Source organism: Tupaia chinensis, unplaced genomic scaffold (genome assembly GCF_000334495.1).
Source record: "Tupaia chinensis unplaced genomic scaffold, TupChi_1.0 Scaffold138407_1, whole genome shotgun sequence".
Taxonomy (NCBI): Eukaryota; Metazoa; Chordata; class Mammalia; order Scandentia; family Tupaiidae; genus Tupaia; species Tupaia belangeri.
Window position 1 is genome coordinate 1691312 of NW_006198305.1, and position 18224 is coordinate 1709535.

Genomic DNA, 18224 nt, shown 5'->3' on the forward strand with positions numbered 1-18224 from the left:
TGTTCTTTTAAAAGGAGGACATTGTGAATGATATTACAGCTGAACACATTTCCATTTGGCCGTCTTCTATTCCCAAGTAAGTAGTGGTACAGCTTACGTTGTGTTACATTAGCTGTGTGTGTAGAAACCTATCCTGACTGGGTTAAATACCCTTAGATAATTTGATTAAAAGGCCACAAATCTGTTAGGATTCTACAGCCAGCTTTGCTCCTGGATTACAGTTATTATCTCCCTACAAATTATGGAGATGGCATAATTCTTAAGAACGATGGTATTTATCAGTCCTAGATAAAACAGAAGACCTAAGTGGTCCTGATGGTCAGAGAGTAGAATTAGAAAATAGAGGCTAATGAAACAATAGCCTTCAGCTTTCCAGCATCTTATGTCCTCTACAAATGCAGTAGTCCTCTGTTGTTCTCAATTTCACTTTTCATGTTTTCAGTAATTTCTGGTAAGTGTGGTCCAAATATGTTAAATGGAAAATTCCAGAAATAGGCTGTTCTTAAGTTTTATACTGCACACCTTTCTGAGTGGCACAACAAAATCTCACACAACCCTGCTCTGTCCTGACTGGGACATGTCCATCTTATCAATGCTATATATGCCATCAGCCCACCAGCCACCTAGTGGCTGTGTTGGTTATCAGGTGGACCATCTGTTCTGGTGTTGTAGTACTTTTGTTCAAGTAACTCTTACTTTACTTAATAATGGCCTTAAAGTGATGGAGACAAGCCAACGAGAAGCCAATAAATGCTTCCTTTAAAAAAAAAATTTCCTTTAAATTAAAAAGTGAGAGTTCTCAACTTCTAATATTTTGATTGCCAAAGACTCCTAACCCCTTTTAGCTGCTGTAGGAATTTCTTCAAGGAAATTTTCTCTCTTTCATTGCGTAAGAATCATAGTAAGAGATGAAGGAATTTTTGCTATAGGGTGCATATATAAGAGAGAGAGAGAACTTCCGGGTGGGGGAATGGCCACACTGCAATCCCTTCTCCATTCTTTTCTTGGGATTTTGAGAATGCACACACATATGCCCAGCATGTTTCTTAAGCTGCCAAATCAGGATTCGAACTGTGCAGCCAGCCATGTGGGTTCCAGCCACCCTATGATGCCACTGGCTAGCCTAAAATAAAGGAATTTTTTTTAAAAGAATTATTTAATTTTATTTATCCATTTATTTATTTATTTTAATTTGACCACAGAGTGGCAAGAGGGAGAGAGAGAGAATGCAAGCTACCAAGTCTAGGACTCAAACCGCAATGGGCCATGTGGGAGTCCAGCACCCATAATCACCACCTGTTGGCCCCAAAATAAAAGGAATTTTCTTAGTCAAGAACAAAGTGTACATTTTCTGAAAGTAGCAATTTACATTCTTTTCTAGAAGTAGCAGTTTACATACATAGCAACTTCTCATATGGGAGCGTCTGTCTCCTCATGAGTTTCTTTTCCTCCCTGCCCTCCCTTCCAGTCTTTTTACTTTGTGCTTGAAGAGCAAGGTCTAGGCCTTGTTTTACTGCACTTAGTGGCACCTTTGAAGAAAAAAGATTTTAGTAGGAAGGTAAGCAGTAACAGAATGAGAGTAAGTAATTGGCTTCCAGCTCAGTCTTTTTTTGAGAGGTTTATGCTATAGGGCGCTTGTACTTACTGGAGAAAGAGAGAAACAGACAGAAAGCAAGAAATCACCCCCAAGAGGGGATGGCCACACTGCAGTCTCTTTTCCTCTGTTTTCCTCTCAGGATTGGGCGCGCACACACACACACACACACACACATGTTCCTGGTGTGAGTTTTAAGACACCAGGTCCAGGACTTGAACCATGGTCGACTACATGGGAGTCCAGCAACATAACCAATATGCAATATATCTGCTGATCCCTCCAATCTTAGTCTTACAGATTAGAAGCAGTTCTCCATCTCATGTAGAGATTGGATTGTTTCCCATGCTCATGAAGGGCATGTGCAGCTCCACAGCACTCACTGTAGAGTACACCATCATTGTGTCTCTAACTTGTATGTGAAATTCGGTGTATTCTAATACCTCGCATTCTTTTTTTTTTTTTTAAGAATTATTTTATTTAGCTTTGTTTATTTATTTATTTAAATTTGACCAGAGGGGGCCAGAGTGAATGAGTGAAAGAGAGAGAGAGAAAGCGAGTAAGCAAGCTGTCAGGTCTGGGACTCGAACCATGGTTGGAGTCCAGGGTCCTTAACCACGACGCCACCTGCTGGCCCCTCTAGTACGTAACATTCTATTAGTATCCTAGAATCCGGTAAAGACAATTTTGCCTTATTATTTGGTAGTTTCAGTGGTTATGTTTGTTATCTCTTGGGTGTCACTTTTTTATTGCATTGATTGATTTGCAGTGTTTATAAATGAGATGAAAGAATGGTTTACCTCAGGGGCTCTGAGTCAGACTTAGAGAGTTTGAGTGTCAGCCTCTCCATTTACTGGGGAAAATGGGTATAAGGATAACGCCTCGGAAATCTGGGGGTTAAACCAAATGGATGCTTCCTTCTGTCTTTAGAAGAACAAAAGTATTTTTATTAGAGTAACAGTATTTAATGGTTTAGCAACTTTATATTCTTAATAGCTTTTTTTATTGTTATTACTGGTTTACATATAGTCATTGTACATCTCTGTGGGCTACTGTGTAGTTTCTCAAAGCATGGATACAGTGTGTAACAAATCAAGGAAGTAAACATACTTGTCCTCTTTGGCATTGAACATGATGCTGTGCATGTTTGGTAATTTTGCACTCATTTATTTTCATAATATACTTCATCAGCAACATTTTTTATTCTGCTGTGGCACACTGTTTCACGTGCTTACATGTGTTCTTGTGGCATTAGTGATTTTTCTCCCAAACCTTCCTTCTCTCCTCTAGTTAAATGTTTTAAGCTTGGTGTTCAGAATAAGGTCTGGCTTAATTATTGTATTCATGATAAACATACTTAGATGTTAACTGACACAGAGAAAATAAAATGTGACTAAGTGACTAGAAAACATACTTCCTATGAGCAGCAGGAAGTATGTTTTTTTTTTTAATAAATATAGCAATCATATTCTAAAAACAGAATGGCACTAGAATTCTTAGACATTTTAACATTTTTGTAAATGTTTATGAAATGTAATCATAAGCCAATTTAGCTTATTTAGTTGTAAATAAATAATTATGTATTTGTCACTAATACCACAATTTCTTTCCCATTGTACTGGGTACAGTGGCAAGTCATATAAAATATAGCCCCTTAGGGCAACAGAAATATTTCTTCAAGTTCACCTTGTAAATGCAAGAGCCAGGAATTGAACCCCCTGTCTAAATGCAATCCTGTGTTCTCCACCATTGTGCTTTACTGCTTCAAGGAATTAGGAGCAATCTCGAGCCTTCCTCGTTCAACCAGGCTCAAAACAGCTGCTCTGTTACTCTTCTCCTCACTCTCTATTGCTATTGAGTACACTGAAGTTGTATACCTGCCCCTTATAGCCCCTAACTCCATCAGGGCCAGCAAAACATCTCATCCAGGGCAGCTGGTTGCTCTTGCAAGAAGCCATGAACTAGGTTGAAGTCCACACAGCAGAACTGTCAGTGTTTGAACCCTTGTGTTTTCTGGCTTCTTCTCGATAATAGAACTTAAAAACCATTCCAAGAAGTATTGTCTGTAAATTGTGCTAAAAGTAGAGATAAGAGTTTTATCCTACCATTTTTATGTATTTCAAATATTTGTAAAAGGTGTAAAGGTATGTTTTTGGTGTAGTCTAGTCTGTCTCCTATGCCATTTTGGTAAAAGGAAACAAATCAGATTGTTTAATTTCTTACTAAAAGTAACTCCTCATACTTTTTCATACTTAGTTGTTTTGCTTGCGTATATTTATTTTTAGTAATTAGCATTTTACTTATGGTTATGTAATAGTAAATGAATGTATGGAATTTGATTTGACTTTAAAAATAGAGACTAATATTGGGTGTCTTTCTTTAGCCTCCAGTCTGTGGACTTTGAAGCTGTGGCAATCACAGTGAAAGAGTTAGTTCGGTATACACTCAGTATAAACCCAAACAACCATTCCTGGTTAATTATTCAGGCAGACATTTATTTTGGTAAGTGAGATTTGGGGTTGCTTATGTTTTGTTTTAGAAGTGAAAGTAAGTACTTACACATTATATTTTAATACTTTATGCAATTTAAGTTTTGTATTTAAAATAACTTTGCTAGGCCTGGCAGTTGGCATGGTGATTGGGGCGCTGGATTCCCACATGGCTGACAGTGATTTGAGTCCCAGACTTGGTGGCTTGCTTTCTTAGTTTCTCTCTCTGTCTTATCAAATTAAAAAATAATAATAATGGTGAATAAAATTAAAGAAATTATTTTTTTTTATTTTTGGAGAGGTTTTTTGCTATAGGGCACGTGCACTCGCCGGAAAGACAGAGATAGAAAGAAAGCGAGAAATCACCCCCTGAGGGGGATGGCCATGCTGCAATCCCTTCTTCATTCTTCTCTCGAGATCTTGGGCACGCACGCACACACACCTGGTGTGAGTTTAAGCCATGGGGTCCAGGACTCGAACCACGATTGACTACATGGTAGTCCAGCGACATAGTCATTACGCTAACTGCTGGTCCCAAGAAATTAATTATTTAAACAAAAAACTTTGCCAGAGAGTTCTTATGCTCTGGGGAAGGCTGGGAAAGAAATGAGAAATCACCCCCCCCCCCCCCCCCCGCCATGGGGAGTGGTCATGCTGTAATCTCTTCTCCATTTCTCCCTTCTTTTGGGATTTTTATACATGCATCCCCATGCACCCAGTATGTTTCTCAAGCCATGGGATCCAAACTGAACCACACAGTTGGCTATGTGGGATCCAGCCACCTCAACCATCACACCACAGGATAGCTCAATAATAGCCAATTTTAATATTTATTTTTATTGCAGTTCTCCAAAGAACTTAACATCAAGATCTTAAAATCTATTTATAGAATAGGTAGGTCGGATGAACATTCTGAAAATCTGAAATCTGAAATGCTCCAGAATCTGAAACAATTTTTGAGCACTGACATGGAATCAAAGTCGTAAATTCCATGTTATGGAATGACATATGACCTCATGTTATGATTTGTAGTCAAAACAGCATATTGGGGGCCAGCAGGTGGTGTGGTGGTTAGGGCGCTGGAATTCCCACATGGCTGACTGTGGTTCAAGTCTTGGACCTGGGGGCTTGCTTTCTCTTTCTCTCTCTCTCTCTGTCTCTCTCTCTGTCTCTCACTGTCTTTCTCTGGCAAAACTCATGTGAAAAAAGATAAATAAAATAATTTTTAAAAAAACAGCAAGGAAAAGTCATGACGTATTTTTTCTTTTTTTTCTTTTTCTATACAAAAATGTATCATAAATACAAAAATACTGTACCAAATTACCTTCAGGCTGTTTGTATAAGGTGCATATAAAATATTAAATTTTGTACGTAAACCTGGGTTTCATTTCCAGGATAGCTCATTGTGTCTAGACAGATATTTCAAAATGCAAAAAATCTGAAATCTGGAACACGTCTCTTATGCATTTTTGGAAAATGGATATCCTATACTAGTTCTTGTTTTGTTTCGTTTCTTTTTTCTTTTCTCTTTTCTCTCTCTCTCTCTCTCTCTCTCTTTCCTTTTACACATGCTTGTGTATGTTTGCTCACCAGAGACAGAGAGTAAGAGTGGGAGGAAGTGAGAAAGCACATCCTATAGCCATGGGGGATAGTCATGCTGTAATCCCTTTTCCTCCATTTCTCCTTTTAGGTTTTTTGTTTGTTTGTTTGTTTGTTTTTGAGAGGCTTTTTGCTACAGGGCACGTGCGCTCACCAGAGAGACAGAAAGCGAGAAATCACCCCCCCCCCAGGGGGCGATGGCCACTCTGCAGTCCCTTTTCCTCCATTCTCCTCTCGGGATTTTGGGCACGCATGCACACCGCCCAGTGTGAGTTTAAGCCACCGGGTCCAAGACTCGAACCGCAGTTGACTGCATGAGAGTTCAGCGACATAGCCATTATGCTAACTGCTGGTCCCATCTCCTTTTAGGGTTTTGGGTACTCACTTACCCACCAGGTCTATGACTTGAATTGTGCAGTCAGCCTTGTGGAATCCTGTCACCTTAATCACATCACCTCCTGGCCCACACTATACTAATTCTGAACTACCTCAAAATATTAGGATATGTTTCTAGTTTGTATATTTCATTCATACATACCTCCAAATACTAAATTCTGTACTGGTAAATTTGATGAGAAATCTGAGCTAAATTCTTGGCAAATCAGTTTTAGGAGAAAAAGTCTATTACATTGTTGGTTTTTTGCTTTTTTCAAAATTCACCACAAGTTGCATGTGTTGACCAGAGAAAGAAAGCACCCTCTTTGGGGGATGGCTATACTGCAGTCCCTTCTACATTTCCCTTCTTTCAGGATTTTGGGCATACATGCACACATGCTTGGTGTGTTTTTGTCCCCAAGCCACCAGATCTGGGACTTGAACCATGTAATAGGCCATGTGGGATCCAGCCAGCTTAATCACCATGCCACCAACTGGCCCTATATTGCCTTTTTTTGTGTGTTTTAAATTTTGCTTTAGAGCATATAAATTTGGGGGGGAGGAGTAGTGGAAGAAACAGAGAAAGCATCCCTCAGGGGGATGGCTATACTGTAATCATTTCTCCTCCATTTCTTCTCTTGGGATTTTGGACACACACAAACATATCTGGTATGTTTTTTAAGCCACCGAGTTTGGGGCTCGAATTTCACAGTTCAGCTACTCCAACCATCATACCACTGGCTATCCCACTATATTGCACTTGTAATTGGTTTAAAAGGTAAATAGAGGCAGTTTATCTCAGTGTTATCCTAAGTATAGAGTTTTATCCCTAAATGTATGGTTTGAATCTGCTTTTGCCAACTTGTGAAGTCACAAAACGTTCTGTCTGTTGTACTGCTGTACCATCTAATGATAGCTGATTCTGTATTTCTGTTCTCCACTTCAGCCACAAATCAGTATTCAGCAGCTCTTCACTATTACCTCCAGGCTGGAGCTGTGTGTTCTGACTTCTTTAATAAGGCTGTGCCCCCTGACGTGTATACAGACCAGGTCAGTTCTTGTGGGCTTTACTTTCTTCTTGCTGCCTTTACATGTTCTTTCTGGGCCCTCTTTGGCTGAACATTTTCCTGAGTGTGATAGTAACTGCCAAGTTAAGGTTTCTAAACCAGAATGTTCCTCCTATTTCCAGCACCTGTTGCTGCATTAATTCCCCCAAAACACCTCAAACCCAGCCTGTTCAAAACTGACTTCAGCGTCTTGTCTTTACCAGGCTTCCTCCTTCTAATGGGGTTTTTCTGGTGGTGCCCTTCTCCACACACACACACACACACACTAAAATACCTACTGCTTTGAACCATTTGAGTTACCAAGCCAAAATCGTATCATCTTTAACTCTTTTTGTTACCTTACTGAGTTTTCCACCAACATATGTTCAGCTCTCAAATCATATTGATTCTGTCTCCTAAATCTTCAGCTCTTTTTCCTCATTTTTTTTTGGGGGGGGGTATAAATTTATGGCATGATGCTTTGATGTACATAATGAAATGATTATTACAAGCATATCACTTTCCATATTTACCCTTTTTTTGTGATTAAGGTGCCTTGAATCTACTCTTTTAGTAAGTTTTTTAGTGTACAATGCAGCATTATCAATTTTAATCCTTATTGCTAGGCTTTAAACTTATTCTAATTACAAGTTTGTGCCCTTTGACCTATATCTCATTTCTTTATCCTCACCCATGGTATCACATTTTGTTCATTGTCTGGGACCAGCAGTTGGAGTAATAGCTATGTTGCTGGACTCCCATGTAGTCAACCACGGTTTGAGTCCTAGACCTGGTGGCTTAAACTCACACCAGGCAAGCATGCATGCATGCCCAAGATCCTGAGTGGAGAATAGAAGAGAAGGGATTGCGGTGTGGTCATCCCCTCCAGGGGCTGATTTCTCGCTTTCTGTCTCTCTCTCTCTGTCTTCATGGTGAGCGCATGCGCCCTATAGCAAAAACCTCTCCAAAAATTTTTTGTTGTTGTTCATTTTCTTCCTAATTTTTTTTGACTACATTGTGATTCCCCTGCCTCAGCCTCCTCAGTAGCTGGGACTGTTGACATGGCTGGGACTATAAGCACCACAGTGTCTGATCATTTTCTTTTGATATGCATGCTGTTTCCTGTGATTTAGGTTACCAGTATCATAACTTAACAGATGGCATTTTTCTTTTCTTTTCAAATGGTTAGAGGGTGTGCTCATCAAAGACCGAGAGGAAGAGAGGGGAAAAGGGAAAGAAAGCACCAACCAGTGCGGCATGGTTATGCCACGGTCCCTTCTCCATTTCTCTATCCTGATGGGATTTGGGTATGCATGCACATGTGCCTGGCATGCTTTTCAAGCCACAGGGTCCAGGACTTGAACCAAAATTACCCACATGGGATCCAGCTTTCCTTAATTACTAATCTGGGCTGGCCCAGTGGCATTTTTCAATATTTATTTAATAAATAACTTTAGTTTTGTAGCAAAATCAAGCTTTAAAGTTCCTATGTACTCCCTGACCTCCTCTGCTCCAATACACACTTTTTTTTTGGAGAGGTTTTTTTTTTGCTATAGGGCGCGTGTGCTCGCCAGACAGAGAGAGACAGAGAGACAGAAAGCGAGAAATCACCCCGCAGGGGAGATGGTCACGCTGCAATCCCTTCTCCTCCATTCTCCTCTTGGGATCTTGGGCATGCATGCACATGCGCCCAGCGTGAGTTTTAAACCACCGGGTCCGGGACACGAACCACAGTCGACTACGTGGGAGTCCAGCGACATAGCCATTACGCTAACTGCTAGTTCCCTCCAATACACACTTTTGACATCCAGGATGAGAGTGGTATATTTGTTATAGTTGTTAAACAGTTTCTGAAAACAGTCATAATTTTGTTTTTATAGGTGATAAAACGAATGATAAAATGTTGTTCTTTGCTGAATTGCCACACACAGGTTGGTTCATAACATTATGATGGTTTATTTTTATTTATGTTTGAGTTTATAATATTTATAAAGCATTAGATTGGGCTTTGTCTTGCATATTAAAATTACATACAGTAGTTTTGTATTTCCATATCAAAGTTACTTACATTTATAGTGTTTAAGAGTTTGATATATTCTTTAGATTTTTTTTGTGGGGGGACAGTTATAAGGTATATGTGCTTGGCAGAGAGAGAGAAGAAAAGTGGGAAATCACCCTATCAGGGTGGATGGCCAAGTCTTAGTACTTTCTCCTCCATTCTCTTCATGGGATTTTGGCATGCATGCATATAGCCCAATGTATTTTTCAAGTTGCGGGGTCCAGGATTTCAACAAGGTAGTCGACTATGTGACACCCAGCCTCTCCAACCACCATGCCAACCAAGCCTTGTCATGACACTTTTACAGGGCAGTTTTCCATGCCGTCCACTTCAGTGTTTTGAAATGGCTCTTTGTCAGTTTCTTAGTCATATAAACAAAGCTTTAAGAATTTATTTGAAAAAAGTACTTGTCAGCCACTTTTGTAAAGGTTTTTGAAATTAAAATTGGATGGAATCCATAAATAGGAGCTGACCCTATTTGTGCAAGTCTTCTTAAAGAATGTATTCTGGGGGCCAACAGGTGGCATGGTGGTTAGGGTGCTGGACTCCCACATGGCTGACTGCAGTTTAAATCCCAGATCTGGAGGCTTGGTTTCTTACTTTCCTCTCTAATGATTATAGTAAATTAAAAAAATAATCATAACGATAAATAAAATAATTCTTTTAAAAAGCTGTACCTTTACTTAAAAAAATGTATTCTACATATAATTTTTAGTTTACCCTCTATAATCAGTTGTTACATGAAACCATTTTCAAATCTGTTTTTATAGGTGGCAATTTTATGTCAGTTCCTCAGAGAAATTGACTATAAAACAGCCTTTAAATCACTTCAGGAACAAAACAGGTATGAAAGAATTTTAAAATAAAATGAGGATGAGACTTTACTACTTGAGAAAAAGGAAATAACTGAATTCTTTTTTTCAGTCATGACGCTATGGACTCCTACTATGACTACATATGGGATGTTACCATTTTGGAATACTTGACTTGTATCCTTTCATCAATGTATGTGATGTTAGAACAGTTCACCTCTATAAATTAAAAAAGTATTTAATATTGTGTGCATATTTTCCAAGCCAAAACTGAAAAACCAAGTTGAGGATCTATCATCATATTTAATACTATCAAATTTACTATTATTAAAAAATTGCCAGAAGACCTACGTGCTTGCTGAAGAGAGTGAGCAAGAGCGAGAGAATGCACGTGCACACGTTCTCTCCAACGGGTCATGGTCATGCCATCCCTTTTTCCTCCATCTCTTCCCAGTCAGGATTATGGGAATACACACACGAACCCAGTGTTGTTTTTCGAGCTGCAAGGGTCAGGATTTCAAACTTGGTCCTTCATGTAGGACCTGGCTTTCTAGACATGGCTTTTAACTCCTGCTCTACAGAGACAGCCAAGCTTTATTCTTAACTTACTCATTCAGATCTTCATCATAAAAGAGGAGAAACAGATAAAAGGCAAATTGCAGTAAGTTACCTTATGTTTTTCTTTCATGATATATTTGGTTTTCAGATGTTAAACAATTGCTAAGATTTGAATCAACCAAAAAAATTTTTATGTGTGCCTAGTTACTGCCAGGATTTGGTTATCAGTAGTTACTTTTTAAAAGATTCTTTTTAGATAATATGAACTGTGCCATCTTGTTTTATTTTAAAATGTTTACTTACGTCATTTCTCTGCTCTAAACTTTCAAGTGGATTCTCATCTTACAGTCAAAGTCCTTGCGCTGGCCTACAAAGCTGCATGGGCCTTAACCTCCAGCCTACCTATCCAGCTTTGCCCCTTGCTAACTTCAGCTACACCAGTGCTTCTGTTGTTCTTTGAACATTGACTATGTAAGGGCTTTTGAAAATTTCTCTTCCAGGGACAGTTTACCTCCGGTCTCTCAATCGTGACCTTCTTAGAGATGTCCTTTCCTATCTTATAAAATAGCAATGTCTCTTGCCTTTGTCTCCAATACTCTTATTCTTGTTTCCCTTTCAAAATTTTTCTCTATAACACTTACCAAGATCTGACACACTATATATTTACTTATTTATCACCTGTTTCCCCACAAGGGTAAGATTTTGTCATAGTTGGTGCCTTTTATTTTGTAGACATTTTTGCTATAGGCCATGTGTGCTTTCTGAAAAGACAGACAGACAGAGAAACAGAAAGTGAGAAATCACCCCTCGGGGGGATAGCCCTGCCACAATCTCTTCTCTTCCATCTTCCTTTGGGATCATGGGCACCCATACACAAGTGCCCAGATAGTTGGTAACTATTGATAGAATGGTGCCTGGCACATAGTAGGTGCTCAGTAGTTAACAGATGAATTATTTATTTGAGTTACAGCTAAAACTTTTATAGCCATTTCTACTTTCCTAACATCTGCTGTATCAGTATCATAGATACTTTCTTTGCTCTTTCATTCATATTAACAAGTATATACTGTTAAGTATCTTTCAAATGGCCTAAATTGGCTACCCATTAGTTGAAGCAATGACAATAGCACCTTTTGGGGAGAGAAAAAAATGGAAAAAGAATATAAAGTAGCTCTACTTGATTGAGGGCTACTCATCTCTCATTTCCAGTTTACCTGGGTTTGGAAGGCAATACTGAAATTTTTGCTATTACCAAATAATTTCTACACACACATGTATTTTTAAAGCCCCTTCTCCTTAAAAGCATATGTCTGTCTCCTTACTCATTCACTTAACCTCCTGGCTACGCCTCTACATTCATCAAAAGAGACATGATGAACTTATCTGTCATCCCTAGCCATATAGGTCCTTGCCAGTCCCAGTTCCATTGTGTAGTGTCATCAGCTTCTTTTTTTTTTTTGGCTAGAGGGCTAATGCAGTCACTGAGGACACACATACATTCACACAGAAAAATGAAAAAGTACCGCTCTTTCCAATTGAGAATGGTCATGCTGCAAACCCTTTTCCATTTCTCCCTCATTTTGGGATTTTGGACATGCATATACATGTGTCTGATATGTTTTTTGGTTTTGTGTTTGAAGAGAGATTTTTGCTGTAGGATGCGTGCACTTGCCAAAGAGACAGAGCGATACAGAGAGAGAAAGTGAGAAACCACACCCTGGGAGAGGATGGCCATGCCACAATCCCTTCTCCATTCTTCTCTTGGGATTTTGGGCACATATGCACACACACCAAACATGAGTTTCAAGTCTCTGGGTCAGGGATTTTTTTTTTTTTTTTTTTAGAGATTTTTGCTAGAGGGCGTGTGCGCTCACCAGAAAAACAGAGAGACAGAGAGATAGAAAGCAAGAAATCACCCTCCAGGTGGGAAAGGCCATGCTGCAATTCCTTCTCCTCCATTCACCTCTTGGGATCTTGGGTATGCGCACACACATGCGCCCAGTGTGAGTTTAAGCCACTGCGTTCAGGATGCGAACTGCGGTTGACTACATCGGAGTCCAGCGACATAGCCTTTACACTAACTGCTGATCCCTGGGTCAGGTACTTGAACTGTGGTTGGCCCTGTGAGAGTCTAGAACTTTAGCCACTATGCCACCTACTGGCCTGTCCAGTATGTTTTTTGTTTGTTCGTTTAACTTTATTTATTATTACTTTTTTAGGTTTGCCATAGGCTCACTTGAGAGAGTTAGAGAGAGAGAGAGAGAGAGACAGAGAAAGCAAGCTACCAGGTCCAGGACTCAAACCACAGTTGGCCATGTGAGAGTCCAGCACCTTAACTACCATGCCACCCACTGCCCTCTCAGTATGTCTTTAAAGCTGCTGGTCTGGGATGTAAACACTATAGTTGACCATGTGGGGCCAGCCACCTTAACCATCAGGCCACAGGCTGGCACTGTAGCCCTATCTTATTGCCAGCCCAAGTTGTTCTACATAAGATTTTTTTTTTTTTTTTGAGAGAGATTTTTGCTCTAGGGTGTGTGCACTCGCCAGAAAGAGAGAGACAGAAAGTGAGAATTCACCCCCCAGGGGGGATGGCCACACTGCAGTCCTTTCTCCTCCATGCTCCTCTCGGGATCTTGGGCGCGCACGCACACGCGCCCGGCGTGAGTTTAAGCCACCGGGTCCGGGACTCGAATCGCGATCGACTACATGGGAGTCCAGTGACATAGCCATTATGCTAACTGCTGGTCCCTCTACATAAGATCTTAAAGGGTAACCCACTCTCTGCCAGTATCTGTCCTCCTCTGATTTTCTGGCTCCTGTACTCTTCATAATCAGTGAGATATTCCTATCTGTATCTGTTTTAGTCTGTCAACCAATTATATCCCTTTTCACCCCAAGTACAGTAGATACTAGTACTCATAGGTGTTGATTATATTAGTTTGGGGAGAGGAACTGGAATCATTTTTTAAGTTTCTCAGAAGCCCCTACTAACTGTGGTTGACTATCAACTCTGACCAGTATCTTTGGCAGCTGTCTTTGTTTTGTTTGTTCTTTATCTTACCTGGAAAAGTCCTAGCCCTGAACTGGGTCAATAATTATTTTCTTTTCTTGGGCCATTGAGTTTGTTGGAAAATATTCTAGAACCATATAGACTCTGGTTTTGCGACCAAACCGGTCTAATCTTGCTGACTCCTTAGCTCTTTTAATTGTTTTGAGTGCCATAAGTCAGAGGTCTGCACTCTTGTCAGATATTATAGACTTTCTTCCTGTTGAGCCCCTTGTCCTCTCTATCTTTTCCATTCTTAGTACCTTTCTTGCCTCCTTTTATCCACCCCCCCACCCCCAGAGATTTTTGCTTTAGGGCATGTGTACTTGCTATAGAGAGAGAGAGAGACAAAGAACAGGAAAGTGAGAAATTACCCCCCAGAGGGGATGGTCACACCATAGTTCCTTCTCCATTCTCCTCTTGGGATCTTGGACACACACAAGTACCCAGGGTGACTGTCAAGCCACCAGGTCTAGGACTTGAACCACAGTCAGGTATGTGGGAGTCCAATGATGTAGCCACTACGCAATCTGCTGGTCTCAACTTTCTTGCCTCTTATATGCTTGGGATAAACAGAAAAGACTGACCATTCTCTGTCCTCATGGAGCTAATAGCCTTTGGCTCAATGAGTCCTTGCTTTCACTTTTAAAGTGATTTATAGCTATACTCATCATTAAGCCCACTCTGCAAGTACTTCTTGATGAAGGCAACTTTTTGTTTTATTGTCAACCTTTCCCATAGGCTATGAACTATTTCATTCTTTACAAAAACTTTCCTCCACTTGCCCCCTACTCTGGCTACCTTTTATCCCTCAGCCTGGGTTTTTTTTTTTTTTTTTTTTTTTTTTTTGGAGAGGTTTCATTACAGGGCGCGTGTGCTTGCCAGGCAGACAAAGAGAGACATAGAGACAGAAAGCGAGAAATCACCCCCCAGGGGGGATGGTCACACTGCAATCCCTTCTCCTCCATTCTCCTCTTGGGATCTTGGGCTTGCACGCACACGTGCCCGGCCTGAGTTTTAAGCCACTGGGTCCAGGACGTGAACCGTGGTCAACTACGTGGGAATCCAGCGACATAGCCATTACGCTAACTGCTGGTTCCCCCTGATCATTTTTTTTAATCAATTTTTTTCCATTGACTTAACTTTTAATTATTTAGTTTTGCTATGGGCATGTGTTCCTAGGAGACATTGAGGGATGGTGAGAAAGCATCTCTAGAGGGCCTGGCCATGCTGTAGTCCCTTTTCCCCTGTTGTCCTCTTGGGATTTGGGGGCACATGTGCCCACCATGTTTTACAGGACTCGAACCACACTGTCACATGGGATCCAGCCACCTTGACCACTGTGCCAGCCTGCTACTCTCAGGATCTTGGGCACACATGCACACGCGCCCGGCGTGAGTTTTAAGCCACCGGGTCTGGGACGCAAACCACTGTCAACTACGTGGGAGTCCAGCGACATAGCCATTACGCTAACTGCTGGTCCCTATAGCCAGTTGTCTTTAAGAGAATTTGTTTGAAACTATTTTAGTTATACCCCTGCACCAGCCTTTGCCATATGCTGTGCTTTATACTAAAATGGCACCATCTAGCAAATTCCTTCTATTCCCTAACCCCCATGCTAAACTGACCATGACTATCATTTCTGAATAGTAATAACTTCCCTCAAGCCATATAGCGTAATTTTTTTGTTTCAAAAGGAAAAGATAGTTTATTAAGTAAGAGTGAAAGTATATTCCTGAGGGGTAGGATCGGGCCTTAGCAGAGTTGCTCAAAAGCCCCAGCAGTTACATTGTGAGATTTACTATTTTTTTTTTTTAAAGAATGAACTGTATTTAATTTTAAAAGGGAGAAGGGGTGTACCCCACAAATGATACAGTAATGTGGATACCTAATTTAAATACCATAGCATGACTGAAGGCTTTTACTGTGTTTGACGTCACCACAATAGAAGGCATAAAAAGTGGAATAAATTAATGTTGACACAGTTCAATCTAGCCCATTAGGCAAGATGGTGCAATAAATCATTTAAATAAAAAGTGCCCTATCCTTACGCAAATGGCTAGCAGACATGGAGAACAGCACGGTGAATCCATAGAACTTTCTCCACGTAGCTACAGAAATGCATTATTAAATGGCACACTGTCAAACACTGGAATGAGTGCCACAATGGACCTCTCTCTTTTATAGCTACAAATGCTAAATTTAGCTCTCTCAACTAAGCAGGAAGTGGGCTCTTCTGCTAGTAATGCCAACCCTAATTCACTTTGTCTTGAAATGTGTACAGAATGTTGGCAGTAGCTACAGCAGTGATACTCTCCTTGAGGTGCCAGGCTCTATGAAGGATTTTCTTGTTGAAGTCTAGGCTGCCAACACTTATTTCATCTTCTTTTCTCTTGCCACTTGCACAGACTTCGTGTGGCTTCAGGACTGTGCGAGGCTTGTTGTTTCCCCATGATGCTTCTAGGGTTATGTCTTGTTTTGTGTTCCTGTCAAACATTCTGAAGAAATTATTGTAAGATCCAGTCATGACAACACTGTCAGACCCATTCCAACAACATTCAGATTCATAAAAAATGCAATAGTTTTCATACAGTGAACAAAGTTTACTTCTGAGGTATTCCTGCACCTGGTATGTTTCCACAGGCCTATTTTCCATATTCAAGTCCTAGATTTTGACTGATAAATAGTCTTTAGTTATCATATATCTACCACTATGGCTGAATTTTACATCAGAAATAGGAGGTGATTTCAGGGGGAAAAAAACACACACACACACACACCTATTACTGGGATCATCAGGTTCTCCAAACAATTTAGAATGCCTATTGCAGAGGGCAAATGGCCTCATGTCACATAACCGGATAGTTCCTTTAATGCCACTGTATACAGCTATTTGGATGGAATTCTGCTGGCTGTGATTCTTTCTCTTAGCTCTTCCATATTTGCAGGCTTGATATCCATATCTGGATAGTAAAACTCTTGTCTGTGATTTCCAGATGCCAAAGATTAATCTGCACATCATCTGCAGATAAATGTTTCATAATCACTATTAATAGAAATTGAATTAATGTGACATGTATGAGCTTTGGCAAATAATTCTTCATGGACTGGCCTCAACCATCAGATCCATAGGCCTAAAGACTGGCACTCAGGGGACCAGCATTTAGTGTAATGGCTATGTTGCTGAACTCCCACGTAGTCGACTGTGGTTCAATCCCGGACCCGGTGGCTTAGACTCACGCTGGGCATGTGTGCGTGCGTGCCCAAGATCCTGAGAGGAGAAAGGAGAAGGGATTGCGGCGTGGCCATCCCCCCTGGGGGGGGTGAGTTCTCGCTTCCTGTCTGTCTTTCTCCTTCTGGTGAGTGCACGCACACTCTAGCAAAAACCTCTCCAAAAAAAAAAAAGACTAGTACTTAGCGTTATATCTGTAGTAGGATCTCTGTACCTTCCACTTTCCTCTTTCAAATTATGTCCTTCTAGTCTTTCCTCTCACTCATTTTCCATAATTTCATTGTCTCGTTATTGGTAGACAGTAAAAATTGAGCAGTATTTTCTGGGGTAACTACCTAATTTTGTTGACCTTTTCTATTATTTCTAAACTTTTCAATTAGTCAAACTCTGGTTCATGACTCTGGAAGGTGCTGTAAACATATTCTCCTCTGCTAGTGGACTGGTTTTGTTCTCCTGCTCCTGTTGAAAGATGACGACTCTACCACCTTTATCTCCAGTTGCTAGTAATTCTCCAGAATGATTAAGTTCTATCATAGAAATTGTATCAGCTTCTGCTACATCATCTGTTGCTCCTTTCACCTGTGAAAAATACCACTGAATATCATTCCCTCCTCCAGCTCTGTATATTAAAGGCCTTGGCATTCTTCAGTCATAAAGGATGAGATGGAAGACATGGTTTGAAACAAAAAATTCAAGCTAATAGTCTTGAGATTTACAATTTTTAAATCGAGATCATGTCAGTCAGTCATTGACTGGGTCCACTGATTGTTCCATAGGGGGCCAGCAAGTGGTATGGTGGTTATGGTGCTGGATTCCCATGTGGCCAACTGCGGTTCCAGTCCCAGACCTAGCAACTTGAAACTCATGCTGGGCATCTGTGCGTGCATGCACAAAATCCTGAGAGAAGGGGTTGTGGTATGGCCATCCCCTCAGGGAGTGATTTCTTACTTTGTCTGGCGAGTGCACACACCGTATAGCAAAAATCAATCTCTTAAAAAACAAACAAGCAAAAATCTACTAAGAACTAAGGATCTTTAGTAGGTTGAGATACTTTTTTTCCAATCTTGAAAAATCAAGCCATTGTAGTTGTTATATAATGCTGAACAGGTAGCTAGTTTTGTACTCGAAAACTGAAGCCTGGTACCAGCAAATGGCATAGTGGTTACATTGCTGGACTGTCAGGTAGCCAACTACAGTTAAGTCCCAGATCTGATGGCTTGAAACTCACACTGGACATGCATGCATGTGCATTTGTGCCCAAGATCATTCCAGGAGGGGAAGGGATTGTGGCATGGCTATCTCCCGCAGGAGGTAATTCCTCATTTTCCCTTCCACTGTCTGTTTCTCCCCCTCGCCAGTGCATGCACCCTAAGGCAAAAAACTTTAAAAACAAAACAAAACTGAAGCCATT

The 18224-nt window shown here is 40.6% G+C and overlaps 1 protein-coding gene and 1 pseudogene across 1 annotated transcript in view; one reads left to right on the forward strand and one right to left on the reverse strand.

Annotated features, from left to right (window-relative positions):
- The window catches only part of INTS8 (integrator complex subunit 8), a 76133-nt gene that overhangs the window by 57140 nt on the left and 769 nt on the right, over positions 1-18224 (forward strand). Inside the window, exons 22-28 of the mRNA XM_014592735.2 lie at positions 15-76; positions 3978-4096; positions 7004-7107; positions 8984-9034; positions 9933-10006; positions 10087-10151; positions 10592-10635. Of these exons, the coding sequence (XP_014448221.2) occupies positions 15-76; positions 3978-4096; positions 7004-7107; positions 8984-9034; positions 9933-10006; positions 10087-10151; positions 10592-10635 (519 nt within the window). The remainder of the gene's footprint in view (positions 1-14; positions 77-3977; positions 4097-7003; positions 7108-8983; positions 9035-9932; positions 10007-10086; positions 10152-10591; positions 10636-18224) is intronic.
- On the reverse strand, positions 15029-17592 carry LOC102470667 (serine/threonine-protein phosphatase 2A 55 kDa regulatory subunit B alpha isoform-like; annotated as a pseudogene).